The sequence below is a fragment of the Equus przewalskii genome, chromosome 4, assembly GCF_037783145.1.
Source record: "Equus przewalskii isolate Varuska chromosome 4, EquPr2, whole genome shotgun sequence".
NCBI lineage: Eukaryota > Metazoa > Chordata > Mammalia > Perissodactyla > Equidae > Equus > Equus przewalskii.
This window is the reverse complement of record NC_091834.1, coordinates 15,001,840-15,022,503: the sequence shown is the minus strand read 5'-3', so window position 1 is coordinate 15,022,503 and position 20,664 is coordinate 15,001,840. Positions and strand designations below refer to the sequence as shown.

Below are 20,664 nucleotides of genomic sequence, written 5' to 3'. Positions count from 1 at the left end.
CCCCCAGGGGCCCTGGAGTGACAGAGATTCAGCAGAACCTATGGCAGGTAGAATCTTCCACAGCTTGTTAAGCTGGGCCCAGCACCCTGTCGGGGATTGAGCAGAGCCTGTCAGCCTTAACTCAGAGGAGCACCCTCAGCCTCCTTCCAAGTTCCCCATAGCCTCCCTCCAGCCTCCCCTCAGCCTCCCACCAGCCCCCACTCAGCCTTTGCTCAGCCTCCTCCTAGCCGCCCCTCAGCATCCCCAGCCTCTGTTCCTGCCTCCACTCAGTCTTCTTCAGCCTCCCCTTATCCTCCCCTCCAGCCTCTCCTTAATCTCCCCTCAACCTCCCCCCAGCCTCTCTCCAGCCTCCCCTCTGCACACCACCCCTCTCTCCCCTCGGCTTGGCTCAGTGATGGCAAATCCCCACCTCCTGGTTTCTGGGGCTGGAAGCGCCCTCCTTCACTGGGTGTTCACCCATGAGCTGAGCAGGTGGGCATCATGGAGGACGATGGGTGTGGGATGGTGTCCTGCCAAGATGAGGCCAGTGCAGGAGGGGAAAGGGGAAAGGTTTCCAGTCTCCAGATGCTCAGGGCCCATGCTGCCATCCTACAACTGATCATATTTTTTGACACAGACAGCACAGGGGTCCAGGAAGGGTCCGAGAAGCTGCTTGGGAGGGGCAGAGGCGCCCCCCATGAGAGGCCTTCAGCCTGGGACTTGGGGTGCAGGCCCTGGAGGAGCTGTGGCCCCAGCAGTGGGGCGTGTCCCTGGACAGCCTGGTCCCCTGTCACCGTCCTCACCCAGGGCTTCCAGATGCGACTCTCCTGGGTGCCGCTGGGGATTTATTTTTTTGCCGCCACCTCATGTCACCCGCAGTTACTTACTGTTTTTTGTTTAAATCGATTCTATGACAACTCACTTTTTTACTTAACCCTGTCTTGTGAAATCATCAGTCTGATGATTTAGAGGTCTTTCTCTAAACCATAAAAATAATATGCAACTATTTTTCAAATGTAAAAAAAAAAAAAACCAGGAATGTCCATGTACACATGGCTTCTACTGCCACACAGCCAGCAGGACCTGAAGCCGACCCCTCTCACCTGTCCTGGGGGGCAGCGGCCTGGGGGTAGGGATGGCCTCTACTGGGAGGAAGGCCCTGCAGCACCCCAGCTGTATGGACCCCTGGGGCCCCCCCGAGGAAGTTGAATTCCCCTGCACAGGAGGAGAGACAGGCCCCAGGAGTGTCCTCGGTGGGTGCTGCCTGCAGGGACTCGCCAGTGGCGGGGGGTGGGCCCCCGGGTCTTTCTCTGCTTGGAGCTCAGGTGGAGGCAGCTGGGGGTGGGGAGGCTAACCAGAGGAGCCGACCTTCTGAGCCCCACCAGAAAGGAGAGAGGAGGATGTGAGCTTCTGTTCACTCCTTGATTTCGCAGGAGAGTCCCAGAGGGAGGTTGCCTGGGAGCCGGGTCCACTGTGTGTTAGGGAGACGCAGGTCAGTGTGGGTGGCATTGGTGGGAGGTGCCGGACGTTGGTCCCAGGCGTGCACAGGCCAGAGGAAGGTGAGTGTGGGCTCTGCGTGGCTGGAGGCTTGCTGGATATGCCAGTGGGGGAGAGGTGACCACGGCCCAGGCAGCTGGTGGAGGACATGGGCCCTGGAAGACCTTGCTGTGTGAGGATGTAGCCAGGGTGGGGGTGAGGGGTAGAGGACAGAAGGCTGGACGGTGGGCCCTTGAGCAGAGACACAGAGCCAGAAGTGGGAGGGGGAGACTGTGAGAGGGGCAGGCCTGCGAGACAGGAGACCCCAGAGCTGGTGCGGGCTCCTCCTCGGTGACCAGGCACCCTGGCTGCTCCGGCAGGGCTCGCCCTCAGGTGCTAGGCTTTGCTGGAGGTCAGGGGCTGCTGTAGCCAGATTGGGTTCCTGGCATGAGGACACTGCTGGCCGGGCCACTGGGAGGACCAGAGCTGGAGGAGGGAAGACGCTGGCAGCCCTTTCCCACCAGGAGAGGCTAGTGGAGCAGCAGCGCTGTGGGGTTCTGAGCCCCTGTTCACACTACTCCTCTATCTTTTGGGAGCTGTGTGATCCTCAGTTGGTCACTCAGCCTCTCTGTGCACCAGCTTCCTCATCTGCTGCCTCTTGGGATGGTTGGGACTGTTATGGATGAGCACACAAAGCGCTTAGAGCTGTGTCTGCATCGGCAGCTCCTGATGCAAAGGGCAGAATCCAGCATATGGGGTGAGCGTCCAAAATGAGCTGTTGCTAGAACTGTTTGCGGTTTAGTGCCACGTGCATCTCCAGCTCAAGGGAAAGGAGGCAGTGGGGTTGTGTTCTTTGTGCTGAAATCCACTTTGATGTTCACTCACTCACTCATTCATTCGTTCATCAAATCCTAACCAGCACCGACTCTGTGCTGGCCTTGTTCCAGGCTGAGGGGCACAAAGTAAACAGACTAAACCATGATGCGGGAGGACGTGGCTGTGGTGCCATCAGCCCCGCTGGTTCTGGAATCGGAGGTCAGGTCTGAACCTTTGGAAGTGATGCCTCACTAGGCGAGTGGTCCTCTGCCCGGGCGTCCCTGCCTCAGCCTGTCGCAAGAGGCTGGCAGTGGAGCCTCGCTGTGCTCCTCTCCTGTGAAGCCCCTCAGTGGCTCCTTTTAGGGCCTAGTGTGTGAGCCCTTGTATCCCACGGCCCCCGCCCCTCCTGCCCCTCTCTGTAGTGTTTAGGAGCAGTGGACGCCCCAGCTGGAGGCTGAGAGAGTCCTGGGTCTCCCTCTGGCAGAGGAAAGGAGAGACCAGACAGTCAGAGGCTCCCTGGATGCTCGCCTGGGGCTGGCCGGCCTGCAGGGCCCACAGCTCTCCCCTCAGCTCTGCCCTGCCGCCGGCCTGGCTGGACCCTTCGGAGGCCCGTGCTGTGGGAAGCCCCGGGCTGGCCCTTGGCAGGGGGTGGGTTCCCTCTTTGGAGAGTTTACACAGTGGCTGGGGACCTGGACAGGTGTGGAGGCAGCCTTCCTGGTGCGGGTGGGTCCCGGGCTGCTGCCAGCCCCTCACAGCCTCTCCTGTCCCCACAGTGCGCCTCCACGACAGCATCTCCGAGGAAGGGTTCCACTACCTGGTCTTCGATCTGTAAGTGCCGGGGCGCAGGGCCTCGCCCTCGTCTGCCCCCAGCATCGGGCCCACCGCCTCCCTAGGCCCTGGCGGACAGTCCGTCCACCCCCGGGTCACCTGGCTCCCAGCTGTGCCGGGCCCAGCCTCCCTGGCCTCTCCTCGTTTGCTTTGCACTGGGGTATGGAGACCCACAGGGATGGGCCTGCCCTGCTGGGCCCTCTCCACGCAGAACAGGGCCCGCTGGAGGCTGGCAGGGGCTGAGGCGAGAGAGGAAGGGGCAGACCCCCAGAGGGAGAGTCAGTGGCCTTCCTTCACCTTCCTTCCCTTGGGGTCCTCCTCACAGCTGAACGGGGGCACCACTGGCTGGCATGAGTGTGTGTGTGCGTGCGTGTGTAAGAGTGCATGTGTGTGTGATTGTGTGTGTGCATCTGTGTATGTTGATGAGCATGCATATGTAGGTGTCAGCATATGAGAGTTTGAGTGTGATTGCACGAATGTGCATGTATGATTTGTGGGGGTGTATACATGTGTGCATATGACTGAGCATTTGTGTGTGTTTATGAGCATGCATGTGTGGGTTTCAGCATGTGTGAGGGAGTATGTGCATGTGTGTGTGATTGCATGAATGTGTGATCTGTGGGTGGGTGTGCACGTGTGTGCACGTGTGATCTGTGGGTGGGTGTGCATGTGTGTGATTTGTGGGTGGGTGTGCATATGTGTGCGCATATTTGTGATTTGTGAGGTGCGTGCATGTGTATACACACGTGGGTGATTTGGGGGGTATGCATGTGTGCACATGCATGTGTGTACGTGTGTGATTTGGGGGTGTGTCCGTGTGTGTGTGTGTACACATGTGCAGCGGCTGAGTGAGGAGGCGTGAGGCCTGGGCTGCCTGTCCCTTCCTGCTGGCTGTGGAAGTGGCAAGCTCGTGCCCGTGCTCCTGACAGCCCTGCTCAGCAGTGCTACATTTGGCTGTCCCTGTGTCTGCCGCTCAGGACCTTGGAGTGGGCAGGGGCTGTAGGCTTTGGGCGGCCCCATTTGGCCTCTGGGCAGCTGCGTGGCCAGGGAAGCCCAGCCAGGATGCTGTTGCCACGGTGATGAGAGAAGCCTGCCCACAAGTGGGAGCTCTTCCTCCCTCAAGTGAGAGGTGCCTGGGCAATGGGGTGCAGAGGCCTGAGGAGCCCTCAGCCCACTTAGGTCCTCTGGTCAAGAGAGGCTGGGATTGTCCCTGCAGGGGCTTGGCCACCTCTTGTTGTCGCATAAAACACTACTTCAAGTCACCAGCCGGGTGGCCAAGGCTGACCTGGGACACCACTGCCACCGCTGGGCCTAGGCTGTGGCCGGAAATGTCTGTCTCATGACCCCTGTGGAAGTGGCAGGCTTGCTGCCACCCTTGTGTGCCCCCAGACCCACCAAGCTCCACCAGCCTCTTTCCCAGGAAATGTAGAGGCCACTGGGCTGGAGGGTGGCTGTGCCTGGGGCCCCTGGGGCCAACAGGTGCAGACAAGCGGGGAGAGAATTGGGAGGGGTGTGCATGTGTGTGCGTGTGCACGTGTGTGCACGCGTGTGAGAGGTTCTTCTCCCTCCTGGTCCACATGACAGTGGGTGTGGGGAGAGGCTCTGAGGGGCTGGCAAGAGGAAATTGGCTTGTGTTTCTGGAGGGGAGGGCCTGGGCCCTGCACATTGTTCCCCCAGACCTCTGTGGGCCCCAAGCCTTCAGTGGCCCCAACCCTGCAGAGGCCCCCACTCTGGGAGATCCAGGACACCCCTGGGCCTCAGGCAGGTTTTGGGGTGAGGGGAGGGCCTGCAAGGGGGCTGTGGAGGGAGAGGGGAAGGGTGGAGGCCTCTGCAACTCTGTGGCCCCGGAATTGGGGAAACTGTTTCTGGCCGGGGTTGACATCGCCTTTACGAGGCCCCAGGTCCCCTTGGCAGTTTGCAGACTCTGTGGATTCGAGGGTTGACAGGTTTCCCCACTCCCCACACCTGGGAATCACAGGGACTTGGGGACCAGCCCAGGGAACAGAGGAAGGCGCTCCCCCGTGGGCCGTGGCGCCAGCCCAGAATCAGCCATATTGTCTGGCCGGGGCCTGAGGAGAGGGAGACGGGGGCAGATGCTGGTCTCCTGACCAGGCGCTTCGTGGCCAGCACCAAACTCCCCAGCTACCAATTCCCCACCCTGCAGCTCTGGACCAAGTGGCCCCAGACGCCATCAGCACAGACTGGAGCCTCCTGTGGATACAGGACCCAGAGGGTCTGTCCCCAGCCCCAAGCAAGGCCTCCTGGGGGGCTCCCTGCATTCCTGCTGTGGCCCTGGCCAAGACCTGGCAGCCTTTTTGCCTCTGCCCTGTGCCTGCACTCGGGGTCTGCAGAACCTGACCTGTGAGCTGTGTGTGCCGAGATAAACAGTGAGTCCCCCTTTCCTGGGCTGGACCTAGAACTCCATCCTCCTGCTACGCACACGCGCGCAAACACACACACACACGCACACGCACACACACACACACGCACAGATGTGCACATAGGCACCTAGAATTTCATCCTGCTACACACACACACACACACACACACGCACAGATGTGCACATAGGCACCTAGAATTTCATCATGCTACACACACACACACACACATGCACAGATGTGCACATAGGCACCTAGAATTTCATCATGCTACACACACACACACACACACACAGGTGTGCACATAGGCATGTGTGCATACACAGGCACACATGTGCACACATGCACATGAGCCACTGCCTCCCTTGGGCAGTCACCTACTGTGAGCCTCAGCCTCCTCTCATGGCAAAGTGGGACCCTAAAAGCTCCTCACTTCTGGAGTTGTTGGAAGGTCCAGTGGCATGGCAAGCATCTACCCTGGAGTGTGGGGTGTGTTAACACAAAACACTTCCTCGTTTTTGTTTTTCTCCAACACTAAGAGAGAGCCTGCCTACACCAGGGCCACCAGTTGAGCAGTGCCCATGCCTTTGGTCACCCCTGCCATGTGCCAGCTCAGCCCTGGGTTCTGGGCACAAAAATGAGGCCAACCTAAGCCCCACCTTCGAGAGCTAATGGGAACTGAAATGCAAATGGAGAGACCACCGCACATGGGGCTAGGGTGCTGAAAGGAGATGTGGTCCCCCAAGACATGAGGAGACTCTGGACCACAGCAGGGGTGGGAAAGCTCTAGATGGAGGCTTCCAGCGGACCCAGAGCGTGTGAAGTGGGGCACCTCCCTGCTGCCCTGTGCATCTGCCCCTCACCCTGTTTCCTTCATCTTCTTGTCCACATCCACATTTCCCAGCCGGGGAACCCTGGGCAGCCCCAATCCTTTCTGGGTTCCCAGAGGCCCTCCAGGCAGTGGCTCCTGCCCTGAGGGTCTATCCTGACCGTAGGGCCCGAAGGCCACTCACTGGGCAGGAAGACCTGGCAAGACAGTGTGTAGACAGAGATCCCACTTTTCTCCTGGAAATGGGAGTTCCGACACTTCGCAATATCACCCACCAGGAAGGCCAGATCCGGGCATCATCTCTTCTGTCCCCTCTACTCTGTGTGGGTGCCGCATCTCTGGTCCTGGCAGATTTGAGGAGGGGAAACCAGATCTTCTCAGGCCTAGAATTAGAGGCACAGGCCTGGGTAACACTGCTGAGGCCTGGGTCAAAGTCTTGTGCTGCCCACTCTGGGCAGGTCACTGAGATCATTGCAGCTCAGTTTTATGAGCATAAGAGTGCCAACATCACGGAGCGGGTGTGGACTAAAATGTTGAATGCTGCCATATGTGAGTAAGCACTTGGTAAGCTGTCGGTCCTAGGTGACAATGGCGATAGGGCAGAGGTGGTGGTGGTGGAGATGGAGGTGGCGGTGATATGTAGGAGGTGGCAGAGATGGAGATGGTAGTGTTGATGGTTGTGGAGGTGGAAATGGTGGAAGTGATGGTGATGACAAGCAGGAGGTGATTAAGATGGAGATGGTGGTGGTGGGGATGGTTGTTGAAATGGTGATGGTGGTGGTGGTGTTGATGGTTGTGGAGGTGCAGATGGTGGTGATGGTGATGACATGCAGGAGGTGGTGGAGACGGGGGTGATGGCGGTGGTGGAGATGGAGGTGACAGCGGTCTCCAGAATCCATGAACTCTGTGTGCTTTTCCCACAGGGTCACTGGTGGGGAACTCTTTGAGGACATTGTGGCGAGAGAGTACTACAGTGAAGCGGATGCCAGGTGGGTGTGGAGCCCTCATGCCATCCTGCCCCAACTTCTCCTGCCCACCCTTCCCTCACTCAGCCCCACTCCTGCCCCTCTGGCCCACGTCTGCTCCTGTGTGCATTGTCCTTAAAGTGGCCCGGGCAGATGGTCAGCTGGGTGGAGGTGTCAGCCCAGCCTCCGGCCCCACCCAGCCCTGCTGGGAGCTCTCTGAGCAGATCGAAGGAGCAGGAGGCAATTTTTTGTCCTTAACTAGCACAGCACGGAGGTGTGGCCCAGGTCAGGGAGGGGCCAGGCCTGCTCGGTCTCCCCTGGAGTGGGAACTGGCCCACGGAGGGGTGCTCTCCTTGCATGGCTGGTAGGGAGAGCAGAGTGTGGTCGTGGGCCTCTTCCTGCCCCTCCCTTGGATGACTGACTATAGCCCACAATGGGCACCCCTGGGCAGCCCTTCCTGCTGGGGTCAGTCCTCGCTGGGGGATGAAGGGGACCAATGGCCTCAGAAATGCCCTCTGCTTCGTGGCTGCTGGGAGATGGCAGAGGCCCCCTCCCTGGAAAGGTAGGCCACCCATGGCCTGCTGTGGTCCATGCTCGTAGACCAGATGCCACCCTGATCCGTGACAGGAATGTCACCCCTGACAGTACATCTCAGCTCGGAGAGCGCTGAGGGTGGTGACTCCCTGCCCGCCCAGCACAAGGAGACACACATTTGAAAAAGAGAAAGACTGACAGTGGCCCTCTCTAGGCGGTGGAGTCTTAGATGCCTTTTAACTTTTTTATCTTCTTTGTCTATTTTTAAACTTTCCTTTAATGAATATGTATTACTTTTCTAATCAAGGAAAATGAATATTACTTTTTAAAGTAGCTTTTTGTGACTTGCTTCTGCACCCACAGGCAACCTTACCTGTCAGTGACTGCCTGAGTCCCTGTGAAAAGGTGTGAGTGGGTCCTGGTGCCACCTGGACCCCCCCCCAGGGTGGGGCAGCTGGAGGCGGGGTGGGGCCTGGCCTTCGAGCTGGGTGGGCTGGAGGGGGGCGGGGCCGTGGCTGCCCCTCTGGAGATCACGGGATGGCGCAGGGCCACAGCTGATTTTCTGAGGGTCCTTGAGGAAGGACTGATTTTGCACAACAAACTGGGAGTGGCCTGTCCCCTTCACAAGCGGGAAGATGCCCTTTTAATTTCACTTACAAGGAAAGTAGAAAGTGAAAGGCAGCCACCCCTTCCGCTCTGCAGTGCTCTGGTGGGAGTGTCCTGAGCGTGGTGCCTGCCTGCTGGGAAGGCCAAGCGTCATGGCACCTGCCAGGGCAGGGGGCACTCTGGGGCTCACAGATGCAAGCCAGGCCAGGAGGGAAGGGTCCTGGGGGGCTGCCCCAGATCCAAGCCCATGGCCCACAGTCAGGACAGCGCCTGGACTGGACTCTCGCTCAGGACGTGAAGGGCTGCCTTCCATACCTGCCTCCAGCACCACCTGGGCACCCCAGGGAGGTTCTTTGCGTTCACTGTTCTCTGTTTCCCTGCCTGGAACATCCTGCCCAGGCTCCTTGGTCCTCAGCAGCTCCCCCTTGGCTTGGAGCCCCTGGGCCCCTCTGCCTCCCCACAGTGCCTTTCTGCTGTGCCTGTGTGCCCACATCCAACCACAGCCCCCAACTCCTGCGGCCTTGGAGCTCCTGCCTTGCCCACCTGCCCCTCCTGCCTGCCTCCTGGCCTCCTCTTCTCCGACGCTTCCTCCTGCCCCTGGCCCCACCTCTCCACTCCTGGGGATCCCTCCTGCCCTCCTCGGACGGCAGGCGTCCTGACCCCCTCCTGGAGACCTGTTGAGGAGGGCTCCCCTGGAGTTTGGGGCCCCTTGGAACTGGCCCAGAAGAGATGGGGACTCTGAGCCGGGGCCCTACCCACAAACGTCTAGATCCACTCACAAACTCTGCCTTGCTCATAGACTGTGAGGAGGAGAGAGGGAATGAGGGGCGGTCTTGGGGAGCCCCCTCTACCTGGCCCCACTGGTAAAACCCGTGCCCCAGGCTGCCTCTTTTCCCCGGAGTCCTGGTCCCTGGATGGAGTTGGAGACATCTTGTATTTGACCGTTGTGCTGGTGCTTCATCTTTGGGCAAGAGAGCCTGAGTCCCATGTGGATGCCCACGTGGGCGGTCACCCACTGGCATCGTCTGGAACTGTGGCGGACCAGGTGAAGGCAGGGGCAAGAAAGCCCCTCCTGGGAGAGCAGTGGAGTCAACCACGTTTCTGCGGGGGGACCCCTGCTGGCAGGGGTCAGCGGTGCTGAGGCAGGAGCCCAAGACCATCGGCTAGACCCAGGGAGGTGGGCGCCGCCCTCGCCAAGTGCATCAGCGACCGTTCCCGGGGCTGCCCGGGGCCGCACTGCTCAGAGCTGGGAGTCTGGCGAACTGTGTCTCTGGAGCAAGAGGAAGCCAGGCGGGGGTTGCTTTTCCGAATTCCTTTCTAACCGAGAAGGCTGAGATTCCTCTTCAGAGGGAGTGGGATCTTTATTTTAGAGTTTGTGGGGAAACTGAGGGGTCTTTTTTCAAACCTGGGAAAGCAAAGTTCAAAATACTTAGAATCCATTTTTCAAAATCCTAAAGAGCAATATGGTTCATGAGAGATGGTTAAAGGGGCCCGTAAGAATGCTGGCGTGCCAGGGCGGAGGTGGCGGAGGAGGGGAGGAGCACACCTGAGGTGGCGTCAGAGCCCAGACCGTGAGAATAACGTGCAAGAGCCGGCCTGCAACTGGAATGCCCCTTGGGAGCAATTCTGACCACAAAAGTGACTTTCTAAATTGTTGAGAGCATGAAAAAAAGCCTCACAAGGAGAATGGTACCATGCGAACAGAGGGCAAAGGGCAGGCAGGACCTGGCCTCATGTCCTCCAGGCCGAGGTCTCAGATGGAGACCAGGAAGGGCCTGGGAGGGGTCTCCAGAGGTCCCCGATGGGCTGCTTTCCAGACAGGGTGTCGCGTCCACCTGGTCTGCAGCCTGCAGAGGCCACTCCCATGTCGACCTGCGACGCTGTGAAGAATGGGGCCGAGAAACAGACCAGCACTTTTCTACTGGGGAAACTGGTTTGCTTGGCAGCTCGTTTGTGAGCACTGGGGGCAGAGCCAGCAAAAGTCTGTGTCCTGCCAACACACTTCTCCATCTGGGTGACCATGAGTGCCTTGAGCAGGGCCTGTGGGACGAGGGGACAGGGTCTGTCTGCAGAGTTGTAGAGCTTCGTTTCAGCCATGCAGGCCAAGTCCCAAGATGCTGTGGAGAGATGTAGGCCAGCTGCTGACTCCGCAGGTGCAGTCGCTGCATCTCTGGTGCTGATTGGGCCCTGCAGCCCCAGGAGGGGACATGGAGGAGGGCAGGGGGCGCAGCCCACCCCCATCCAAGCCGATGGATCCATCGGTGCCACGGCAGATGGATTTGTGGGTCCACCAAACGTTTGGGGAACATCTCCCTGCATGGCAAGGGTTGAGGACACATGGAGAGGAAAGAACTGACATGTGCCTGTGGTCACAGAGGCCACAGTCCAGTGCAGAGACGGAAGCTGCCCACACACCCACATGGAGGATGTGGCCACTGGGCATGCCCAACACAGACTCCAGAAGGCGTCCTCCAGGGGAAGATAGAAGTCGGGCTTGACCCTAAGCTCAACCCAGATTGGCAGCAGTCTCAGCAGGTCAAGGTTGGAGCCAGGTCACTCTGGGGCTGGCCAAGAGCAGCTGGAGGCACAGGAAATGCCAGCTTGTGGGCTGTTAAGGCCGCTGATGCCCTGGGCAAGGGGCAGGGGTTCCGTGGGGGTGGCAGAGCCCCCAGTTGGGCACATGGACGCAGACCCCCAGGGCAGAATCAGGGTCTGGCTGCAGCAGTGCATGCAGGGGCTGGTCCGCTGGAGGGTCAGGCAGGCCCCCATGTAGGGTGCTGTTGTGTGCGGGCATCACTGCATGAGTGAGCGCTGACAGATCCAGCACTCCTCTCCAGGGCTCTGGGTCTGTGAGTGGAGATGGGAGACCAACATCCCTAATGTGTGGCCTCCGCCTCTGCCCAGCTGTCCTCACCTCAGAAGAGGGGCCCTCGAGAGCTTCCCAGACCCCACAGCTGAGCTCTGCCCACTGGTATAAGGCCCCTAGACGAGCTGCTTCTGGTGGGTCAGCCCGTGGTGGGGACTGAGCCCGTGTCTGCAGGAACGGGGGCTGGCAGTGGCTGGACGTGGGGTTGGGGCAGGGATGAGGATCAAGAAGGATGGTTCCAGAAAGATGAGGGTGTTATGGGAGGGGCAGAGGTAGGGAGGGAGGCGCCTGGAGCGGGTCAGGCAGAAGAGCCCAGGGCACAGGACAGGAAAGCCCAGGACAGGGGACAGGAGAGCCCAGCTCGTCGTGAGGGCTGTGGTTCCAGCCCTTGGTGGCATGGGAGGGGAGGGACTGGGAGGGGCTATCTCACGAAGGATTGGGCCAGGCTCCTCTGACCCCCGCAGACCTTGGGAATCCAAGATTGTTAGGATGTGCTGAGGTCTAGGTCCGCAGGGTATGCTTAGTTTACTGTTGTTGCAGTGGGTGATGGTCTCCAGACGTGGCCAGAGCTATTTAAGGAAGAGGGCTGGTTCATCACCCCCTCTCTGAGTTTACCATTAGGAAAGCAGGGCCCCCCTCCAGCTGACCCTCAGTCACCCCACAGGGTCCAGCTGTGGCAGGAGATCTGAAGGAACCTGCCTGTCTCTCCCTCGCCCCAGCCCAGAAGGGCCGTGACCAAGATCCTAGGTGGTGGGCTCCAGGTGGCCTGTGGCCTCTGGTCTCCTGCAGCTGCCACGGCTGCAGGGGTGGTGTAGGATCCCAAGGGGCCTGTGCCTGGCTCTGGGGACAGCTGGAAACTGGACACCTGGGGCCACAAGGTCTCATGTGCGCCGGGACTAGGGGCATCTGGGTCTGATGTGCAGGGGACCTTGCTGAAGCAGAGGGGTTGGAGGTGCCTGGGGGCAGCCCGGACCTTCCCTCCAGTAAGTCATACCCTGGAAGACCTGGGACTTCTTGACTTGCAAAGAAGCCCCTGGCTCCGGGTCCTAGGCAGTGCCAGGTTGCCCGCTCGCCAGGAGAGCTCCCGGGCCCCCAGGGTGCTATGGAGCTGAGCTGTCCAGCGTTGCAGCCAGCAGCCAGTGTGGACGTTTAAGTTTGTTAGAATTAAATAACACATGCTCCAGTCAGAAGGGACTGGTGGCTGAAGCATCAGCAATGCCCCAGAACAGAGCAAGGCCCCAGTGCCCGGGGCATCACCCCCACACCGCAGCACCCGACTGCCCTCTCCCCCTTGCCATTTCACCTCTATCCTTTCCCTGCCTGCCCCCTCTTCCCAGCCAGCCTTGCAGGGTTTGAGCTCAGCCCTGGCCTCCCTCCCAGGGCACCTGGCTTAGGGTCAGGCTTGACCAGCATGAGCCTGGGGAGGGACGCACCAGAACAGGGATGTTTCTTCTGAGTGTCACTTCCACGGGCCTGACCAGAGGGGTGGGTGGGGCTGGGGGTGCAGAGGGGCCTGGCCGTGCCTTGTGCTGACCTGTGGGGGTGAGAAAGGGGCCCCAGAGGTGCCCCTCTGGCCAGCATCTCCTCTCTGGGGTGACAGGCAGCACCTTGATTCCCTGCTTCTCTGTGGCCCCTGCCAGGCTGGGGACCCCACCCCAGTACCACATAGCACCCCACTCCTGCACCTCCGCCCACTCCTCAGGGCCACTCGCACTAATGCGCCTGCTGTTTGCCGCAGTCACTGCATCCAGCAGATCCTGGAGGCGGTTCTCCATTGCCACCAAATGGGGGTCGTCCACAGGGACCTCAAGGTGAGTCCCCTACCCTGCTCTGTGCCAGGTCTCTGTTGTCTGTACCTGCATGTCATGTAAAAGGGGGCCCTGAGGGGGGCAGTGCAAGCACCAGGAGATGCTGTATACATGGGGGGACATGTGCATGTGTGTATGTGTGTGCATGCATGTGTGAGCACGTGTGAGAGCCTGCACGTGTGTGCACATGAAAGCCTGTGTGTGTGTGTGTGTGTGTGTGCGTGCGTGCACGCATGGATGTGTGTGTGCGCGCATCCTCCCAACGCCTCTAGGCTCCACGGCTGAGAGGGGGCAGTTGTCAAAAATTAGCCTATTAGCACATGTCCACTTGTGGTCTCACTTTCTGGGCTCTGGTTGAGATGCAGACCTGGCAGGCGGGACACAGGTGATGTGTGTGTAGGTGGGGCTGATGCCTTGGGAACAGGGGGAGAGGGGCCAGGCTCAGTGGCTTTTGAAAACTTCCAGCCCTTTCTCCAAGTCTCTGTGGCCCTTGGCTCTGCTCTGGGTAAAGTGGCTGCAGACTATTCAAAAGAAGCTTTGTCACCCCTAGGGCGCAGTGTGGAGGGAGGGCCCTCAGGAGGAGCAGCAACGCTCACTCCTCCTCCCTCCACCACCTTCCTCCTCCCCTTCTCCCTCCTCCCTTCCTCCTTCATCTCCTCCTCCTCCCCTTCCCTCCTCCCTCCACCACCTCCTCCTCCTCCCCTTCCCTCCTCCCTCCTTCATCTCCTCCTCCTCCCCTTCCCCCTCCTCCCTCCACCACCTCCTCCTCCTCCCCTTCCCTCCTCCCTCCTTCATCTCCTCCTCCTCCCCTTCCCTCCTCCCTCCACCACCTCCTCCTCCTCCCCTTCCCTCCTCCCTCCTCCATCTCCTCCTCCTCCCCTTCCCTTCCTCCCCTCCCACCACCTCCTCCTCCTCCCCATTCCCTCCTCCCTCCCTCCACCACCTCCTCCTCCTCCCCTTCCCTCCTCCCTCCTTCATCTCCTCCTCCTCCCCTTCCCTCCTCCCTCCACCACCTCCTCCTCCTCCCCTTCCCTCCTCCCTCCTTCATCTCCTCCTCCTCCCCTTCCCTCCTCCCTCCACCACCTCCTCCTCCTCCCCTTCCCCTTCCCTCCTCCCTCCTTCATCTCCTCCTCCTCCCCTTCCCTCCTCCCTCCACCACCTCCTCCTCCTCCCCTTCCCTCCTCCCTCCTTCATCTCCTCCTCCTCCCCTTCCCTCCTCCCTCCATCACCTCCTCCTCCTCCCCTTCCCTCCTCCCTCCTTCATCTCCTCCTCCTCCCCTTCCCTCCTCCCTCCACCACCTCCTCCTCCTCCCCTTCCCTCCTCCCTCCTTCATCTCCTCCTCCTCCCCTTCCCTCCTCCCTCCACCACCTCCTCCTCCTCCCCTTCCCTCCTCCCTCCTTCATCCTCCTCCTCCTCCCCTTCCCTCCTCCCTCCTTCATCTCCTCCTCCTCCCCTTCCCTCCTCCTCCACCACCTCCTCCTCCTCCCCTTCCCTCCTCCTCCCCTCCTCCTCTTCCTCCTCCCCTCTTCTCCTCCCCCTCCTCCTCCCCCCCTCCTCCTCTCTCCTTCTCTCTCTCCCCCTCTCTCCTTCTTTCCTTCCTCCTAATCTCCTCCTTTCTTTGATGCCAGCTTTCTCCAAGGCTGGGTTTGGGTCAGTTTCTTCTCTGGAGAGGGAACCCTGGGCCTTTCATCCCTGCTGCGAGATCCTTTGGTGGCCTTTGAGACCATTTCTTCCCATGGGTGCTCATGCTGAGTGGGGTCACGCCTTCCCTGGGCCATGGAGGGGTGTGTGTGAGCTGATCTTTGTGGGGCTGCTCTGGGATGGTATCACACAGAACCCTCTCCTGTGTCCTTCACGTGTTCCCGCTTTCTCTGCACATCCTGTGTGGTCCTTGTCCTTTTACCTGCCAGCCAGGCCTGCCTCCTCTGTCCACCTGTCCCATAGGTCCTGCCCTATGTCACCGTGTCTTGTCTGAATGGCTTCACTCAGGGGCCTTTGGGAGGAGGGGCCACAGAGGAATGGGTACATGTCTCCACCTTGTTCCTGGACCCCAAGATTCATAAGTATGATGAGGGGGGTCAGAATCCTAGTTGAAAAAGACAAAAAGAAAAAAGGAGTCTGTCCTCCCTCCCCCCCCCCGCCCCCACCCCAACGGTGTGGGGGGCCGCACTCTAGAAAGGACCCATCGTCATGACTGAGACAGCCCCTGGGAGCGTCCCGTGGTGGGTTTGCTGTCGGCCAAGGTTGGGGGGGTGGCGCCATCCCAGGGTGGAGCCCAGCCCTCCCACCCAGCTCCCCACTGCTCCTGAGCTCCTCCTCTGGGGCTGGAGTAAGGGCTCGTCTCCTCTGGGGCGGGGCCTCTGGTCTGCAGAGATCAGGTCCTGCCCCCAGTTGCTGTCCCCGCCCATACCATGTCAGACTTGGTGATGTGGGGTGCACCGGGGAGGTTGGGGTCCCCCGTCCCACTCACTTTGGCAAAATCAAGATGTTCAGGGCCCTCCAGGCCATGCTGGGTGGGCAGGGTCGCGTCCCCAGCGTGCGTCACCTGGGGGGCGGGGCCTCATCGGCCAGTGGTGTGGGCTGGGAGCATCTCTGGTTTCTGCCACGTGGGCCTGGCATACTTCATCGCCTCTAAGGGCCGCTCGCTGCATTCTGGCACCGCAGGTTTGCCAGCAGTGTTAACACGGTTTGCTGGTGGCGTTTGTCTTTCCTGGTGGCACTAAAGTGGCAGTGTGGTCTTAGCCAGCCTGCCTGTCAAGAGGGCAGCCTGGTGAGGGAGCCGAGGGTGGGGGGAGTCCCCTGGCAGTCAGGGACGAGGAAGTCCAGCACCTGCGAGCTCTGAGTGCTGACCGCTGGGAGGTGATGAGGCCGGTGGGACAGGCTGGGATGGTAGGGGCCCAGTGTACAGGGACTGTACCCATAGGCCCTCAGGGCCAAATGTCTCCAGTCAGGGGACAGCAGCCTTCTTGGTGCTCCAGCAGGACAGGGGGCGAATGTCCTTCCAACTTGAGCAAGGGCACTGCTCCCTAAGGTAGGGAGGCGTGGGGGGAGCCCCTTTCCCAGCTGTGGGTGCTGGACGGGTGTGTGGTCAGAGCAGGCGCCTTGCACCCAGCTCTTGGGACTTGGTAGGTGGGTGTCCTGCAATGCCCATGCTGTGGGGGCCCTTGGTCGTCCCTCTTTGCCCTTTAGGGGTTGCCATTCAGCAGGAAATGTCTGAGCCCCCCAGCAGGCAGCCCCTCCACCATGTCTCTGAGCAACCAGACAGGGGGAGGTGGGGGGCTTCCCTCCTCTCCTTCCCTCCTGCGTGGCCTGCCAGGGCTTGTAGGGTGCGCTCAGTTTGGGTCCCAACGCCCCCAGGTTCATTATTGATGGGTGTGAGGGATCCGAGCTTGCACTTTGAGAGCCAGCTTCCCTCTTCAAGGCTAGGGCTCCTGTCCTTGCCCTAGGAGGGGGGATGGGCTGTGGGGTGCAGGCCCAGGGTCCCAGGACTCTAGGGTGTGCCAAAGACGAGGGGGCCCACAGGGTGTTGGCGTGCTGGAGGAACACCCACGTGGTGGGAGCTCAGATCTATGAGCCTCAGTTTTGCCCCCCTCCCTCCCGTGACACCCCTGGATGTAAACCACTCGCCCTCAGCCGGTTGCCTTACCTGCAGCCCGAGAACCTGCTCCTGGCCAGCAAGTGCAAAGGGGCCGCGGTGAAGCTGGCAGACTTCGGCCTGGCTATCGAGGTGCAGGGGGACCAGCAGGCCTGGTTTGGTGAGTGTCTGACTGGCAGGACGGTGGGAGGTGTCAGCCGCGCCCCCCCCCCGCCCCTCATACCCCCCTTTTTCCTCTCACTAGGGTTCGCTGGCACACCGGGCTACCTGTCCCCAGAGGTCCTGCGTAAGGAGGCATATGGCAAGCCGGTGGACATCTGGGCATGTGGTGAGGACAGTGTGCAGGGCAGGGGGACGCCGAGGGGAGCGGTGGAGGGAGCCCCACTGCACTTGCCCTGTGTCAGACCCACCCCTGGGCTGCCCCCCAGCCAGGAGCCCCCTCCCAGCCCAGACTAGAATTGCTAACCTGTCCCTGGCTGTTGCTGAGATGCCCACCACCCCAGTGCCCGCCCTGTGCTCAGCAGAGAGGTCTGGGCCAGAAGGAGCAGCAGGTGCCCAGATGGAGGGGTGGGGGCCACGCAGACCACCCTGGCAGGGCTGCTTCCTTTGGCAGGGGGCTTTCGCAGTGGCGGGTGCTGGCTTCGGGCCTCCCCTGTGAAGTGGGGTGAGGGTGTGGCAGAGATGAGGGCATTGTTTATGCCATTCTGCTAACATGAGGGTGTCCAAATATTGACACATTGACGCTGGCTGCAAGGGGACGCTTGAGGACCCCAGTGTCCTCGTGGGGTTCACTGGCTTCAGGAGGAACCCCCATCTTAGCCGAGGCCAAGGAACTGGCTGAGGGTCCCATAGCTATTAAGTGCCAGAGTGAGGCAGCTGACCCCCTGGGATCACACAGTTGACATCATGTGGCAGTGTCCACCCACTGATGTGTGGCTGTGCTTGTGCGATCCATGGGACGCAGGGACTGGCTTGGGCTGGGCTGCGGGGGCTGTGGGGTGGGGGCAGTGCAGGGAGTGGCGGCCTGGGCACAGGCTGTGGGATGGGGGTGGCAACATGAGCCCATGCCCTTGGCCCTCCCCAGGGGTGATCCTGTACATCCTGCTTGTGGGCTACCCGCCCTTCTGGGACGAGGACCAGCACAAGCTGTACCAGCAGATCAAGGCCGGCGCCTACGACGTGAGTGAGGGACCCCTCCTGACCCTGAGACAGGGAATGGGTGACACCACCTGCGTCTCAGAGTCTGGCTGGGATGAGACCCCTTGGGAAGTCCGGCTCCTGCCTGAGGAGGGGGCTTCAGGCTCTGCTGTGTGTTGTTTCCTCTTCTAGTTCCCATCCCCTGAGTGGGACACGGTCACTCCTGAAGCCAAAAACCTCATCAACCAGATGTTGACCATCAACCCTGCCAAGCGCATCACAGCGCACGAGGCGCTGAAGCACCCGTGGGTCTGCGTAAGTTGCCTCGGCCGTGGACCACCCCGCGGGTTGATCCTGGGGTCTTGTCCTCGCTCCCAACTGGTCCCCTGGTTTCCTGGGTGCTGCTTGGGCTGTGGCTTGGGACACGCTGGTGGGTTTGCAAGGTTCAGTCCCTGGGAGGAGAGGCGCTCCTTGGGTAGAGGACACCCAGTCCTGTGTGTGAAGGGACAGGCGGGCAGGGAGCATGAGTGGTGGGGGGAAGGACGGGGGTGGAAGGCTTGGGGGACAGGCAGGCACAGGGGACAAGTGGCCTCACCCTGCAGTGGGTGGCGGGTGGCTCTTGACATGAGGGCCCCGGCTGCCTGAGCCCTGCTTCCTGAGCCTCCCCTTGACCCTCTCTCTCGAGCCCCTCGGGGTCAAAGCTGATGCCTCTCGGGCTCCTCACAGCGAGTGACAGCCCCTCTCCCCACAGCAACGCTCCACAGTGGCCTCCATGATGCACAGACAGGAGACTGTGGAGTGCCTGAAAAAGTTCAACGCCCGGAGGAAGCTCAAGGTGAGATGCCCCCGGCGCCCAGCCCCTTGGGCCTCACAGCGCACCGAGCTGCCTGTCCCCTGGAGGGCCCCTCCCTGCGAGCGGCTGGAGGGGTCCGGCAGGCCTGGGGACCGGAGGCTGTAGGGGAACCAGGCACCATCCCAGACCAGACAAGTCAGGTGGACTTAGCCCCAGCTTGGGAACACCACCAACGGGGCCCCAGACATGGGCCTGGTCTCCAGGTGCAGAGCGGGCCCCTCCTCAGCTACCCATGCCCGGGACTCCATACCTGGGGCGCCCTCTGGTTGGTCACGCTCTCTTTAGTGTGAGCGAGTTGGGAAGCTTCTGAGCTGGGCAGGTTTGGTAAGGACAGCAGCCTTAGTGCGAGGGAGGTGGGCAGAGGGACTGTGGGAGGGAGGTGGGCCCTGGTCAGGGAGGCGCACCCGACAGAAGCCATCTGGCGCCAGGCCCATTTTCCCTAAAGGCTGGTCTGAGCTGAGGGCAAGTGCCCAGGCCTGGCCCGGGGCCCCCTGCTGGTCTCCCCAAAGTGCATCCGTGGTGCAGGCCCCCTCAGTGCTCTGGGCCAAGGGCTCAAGTGGACGTCCTGGTCAAGGAGAGGAGGGGCCGTGGGGAGAGGCAGACCCCCTAAGGAGCCATGGGGACTGGCGTGGTTGGTTGGCACTTTAGAGCCCAGGACGTGTCACTGTTTTAATTCTGGAAGTAGTGGCTTGTCTCGTGCAGCTCGTGAGTTTGCAGAATTCTCACCTCTCTGCAAGGCCGTGACCTGAGCTGTGCCAGGCGCCCACAAGCTGAGGGCCGGGTGGGTCTCCTGGCTGGCCGATGGTCCTGGCCTCAGCTGTGCGTTTTCTCCCCAGGGCGCCATCCTCACCACCATGCTGGCCACGCGAAATTTCTCAGGTGAGAACAGCCTTCTCCAGGAAGAGCAGGCCTGCGGCGGAAAGGCTCCCGAAGAACCTGCCGCCAGCGCCCGCCCTTTCTCACCCCCTGGCCCCTCTCCTGCCCTCCGAGACCCTGGGCCACAGAGAAGGCCTGGGCTACCTGGCCGGGCCCCCTCTGAGGGCAACACCCAGAGTCCGCCCCCACTGGCTCCGGGAGGGCCCCCGGCACTAGCCCCTGTCCCTGCGTGTTGGATCTCTGTGTCCTCGCCTGATGCCCCAGTGTCCGTGCTGCCCGCCCGGCCCCTGCTCCGTGTGTCTGTCAGGTGTGGTCAGCACCTCTGTGGCCCCGTTGTCCTGAATCCTCTGAGCCCCCACTTTGTGTGGAGGTGCGAGGCCCCAGGACCTCTCTGCTGCGCTCCGGACATGCTGGCGGCCGCCCGCCCCGTCACTGAGGGTGGGCAGGGCTGGGGGCTTGCGGCCGCTCCAGGGGGGTCTGTCAGCAGCCCCGAAGCCAGCAGCCCTGGCAGGCCTACCGGGGACAGCGTCACCCGAGTGGGGCTGGCCGCCCACTTGCTGTCCTGTGGCTTGTCTGTCGCCTGCGACACTGGTGCGGGAGCGTCTGTGGTCCATCCTCTTGTTCGTTTGCATCCGGCACCCCCATCCTGTTACTCTTGCTGTGATACTGTGCTGCCGGGATAGGGGGCATGCTGTCACACCAATGCTAATAGGACCTGTCCTGTCTGCACGCCTGGCTGGGCGCTGAGAAGCCCCGCTGGGGTTTTCTAAGGAGAAAGGAGGCGAATGCTTTCAATTGTCAATCGGTCTCCATCTTGTTTTCACTCTCCTGTGAAAGGGGTTCTGGAACCATCCGTCACCTAAACCTTGACTCTAATCTTCTTCTGCTTCCTTTGTCTCTTCTCTTCCCTTACCTCGCCCACCCCGCGTCTGTGTCCGCCCCTCCCTCGTCTCTAACCCGGTGCTAACAGTGGGCAGACAGACCACCGCTCCGGCCACAGTGTCCGCCGCGGCCTCCGGCACCACCATGGGGCTGGTGGAACAAGGTAGCTGTTGTTGACCAAGGTCCCGCCTGTCGGCATGCGGCTCCCCTCGCTGCACGTGGCCGCCGGCCGGGC

The 20,664-nt window shown here is 61.1% G+C and overlaps 1 protein-coding gene across 23 annotated transcripts in view; it reads left to right on the top strand.

Moving 5' to 3' along the window:
- The window catches only part of CAMK2B (calcium/calmodulin dependent protein kinase II beta), a 93,747-nt gene that overhangs the window by 53,477 nt on the left and 19,606 nt on the right, over positions 1-20,664 (top strand). For 12 of the 23 annotated variants that reach the window (XM_070617251.1, XM_070617239.1, XM_070617250.1 and 9 more), the window contains 9 exons: positions 3,045-3,099; positions 7,230-7,295; positions 13,016-13,088; positions 16,739-16,841; positions 16,926-17,009; positions 17,766-17,860; positions 18,011-18,133; positions 18,570-18,653; positions 19,508-19,550. In XM_070617251.1, coding sequence (XP_070473352.1) covers positions 3,045-3,099; positions 7,230-7,295; positions 13,016-13,088; positions 16,739-16,841; positions 16,926-17,009; positions 17,766-17,860; positions 18,011-18,133; positions 18,570-18,653; positions 19,508-19,550 — 726 coding nt within the window. Of the gene's footprint in view, positions 1-3,044; positions 3,100-7,229; positions 7,296-13,015; positions 13,089-16,738; positions 16,842-16,925; positions 17,010-17,765; positions 17,861-18,010; positions 18,134-18,569; positions 18,654-19,507; positions 19,551-20,517; positions 20,593-20,664 lie in introns of all 23 variants that reach the window. The other 11 variants (XM_070617245.1, XM_070617247.1, XM_070617246.1 and 8 more) reach the window with 1 other exon arrangement.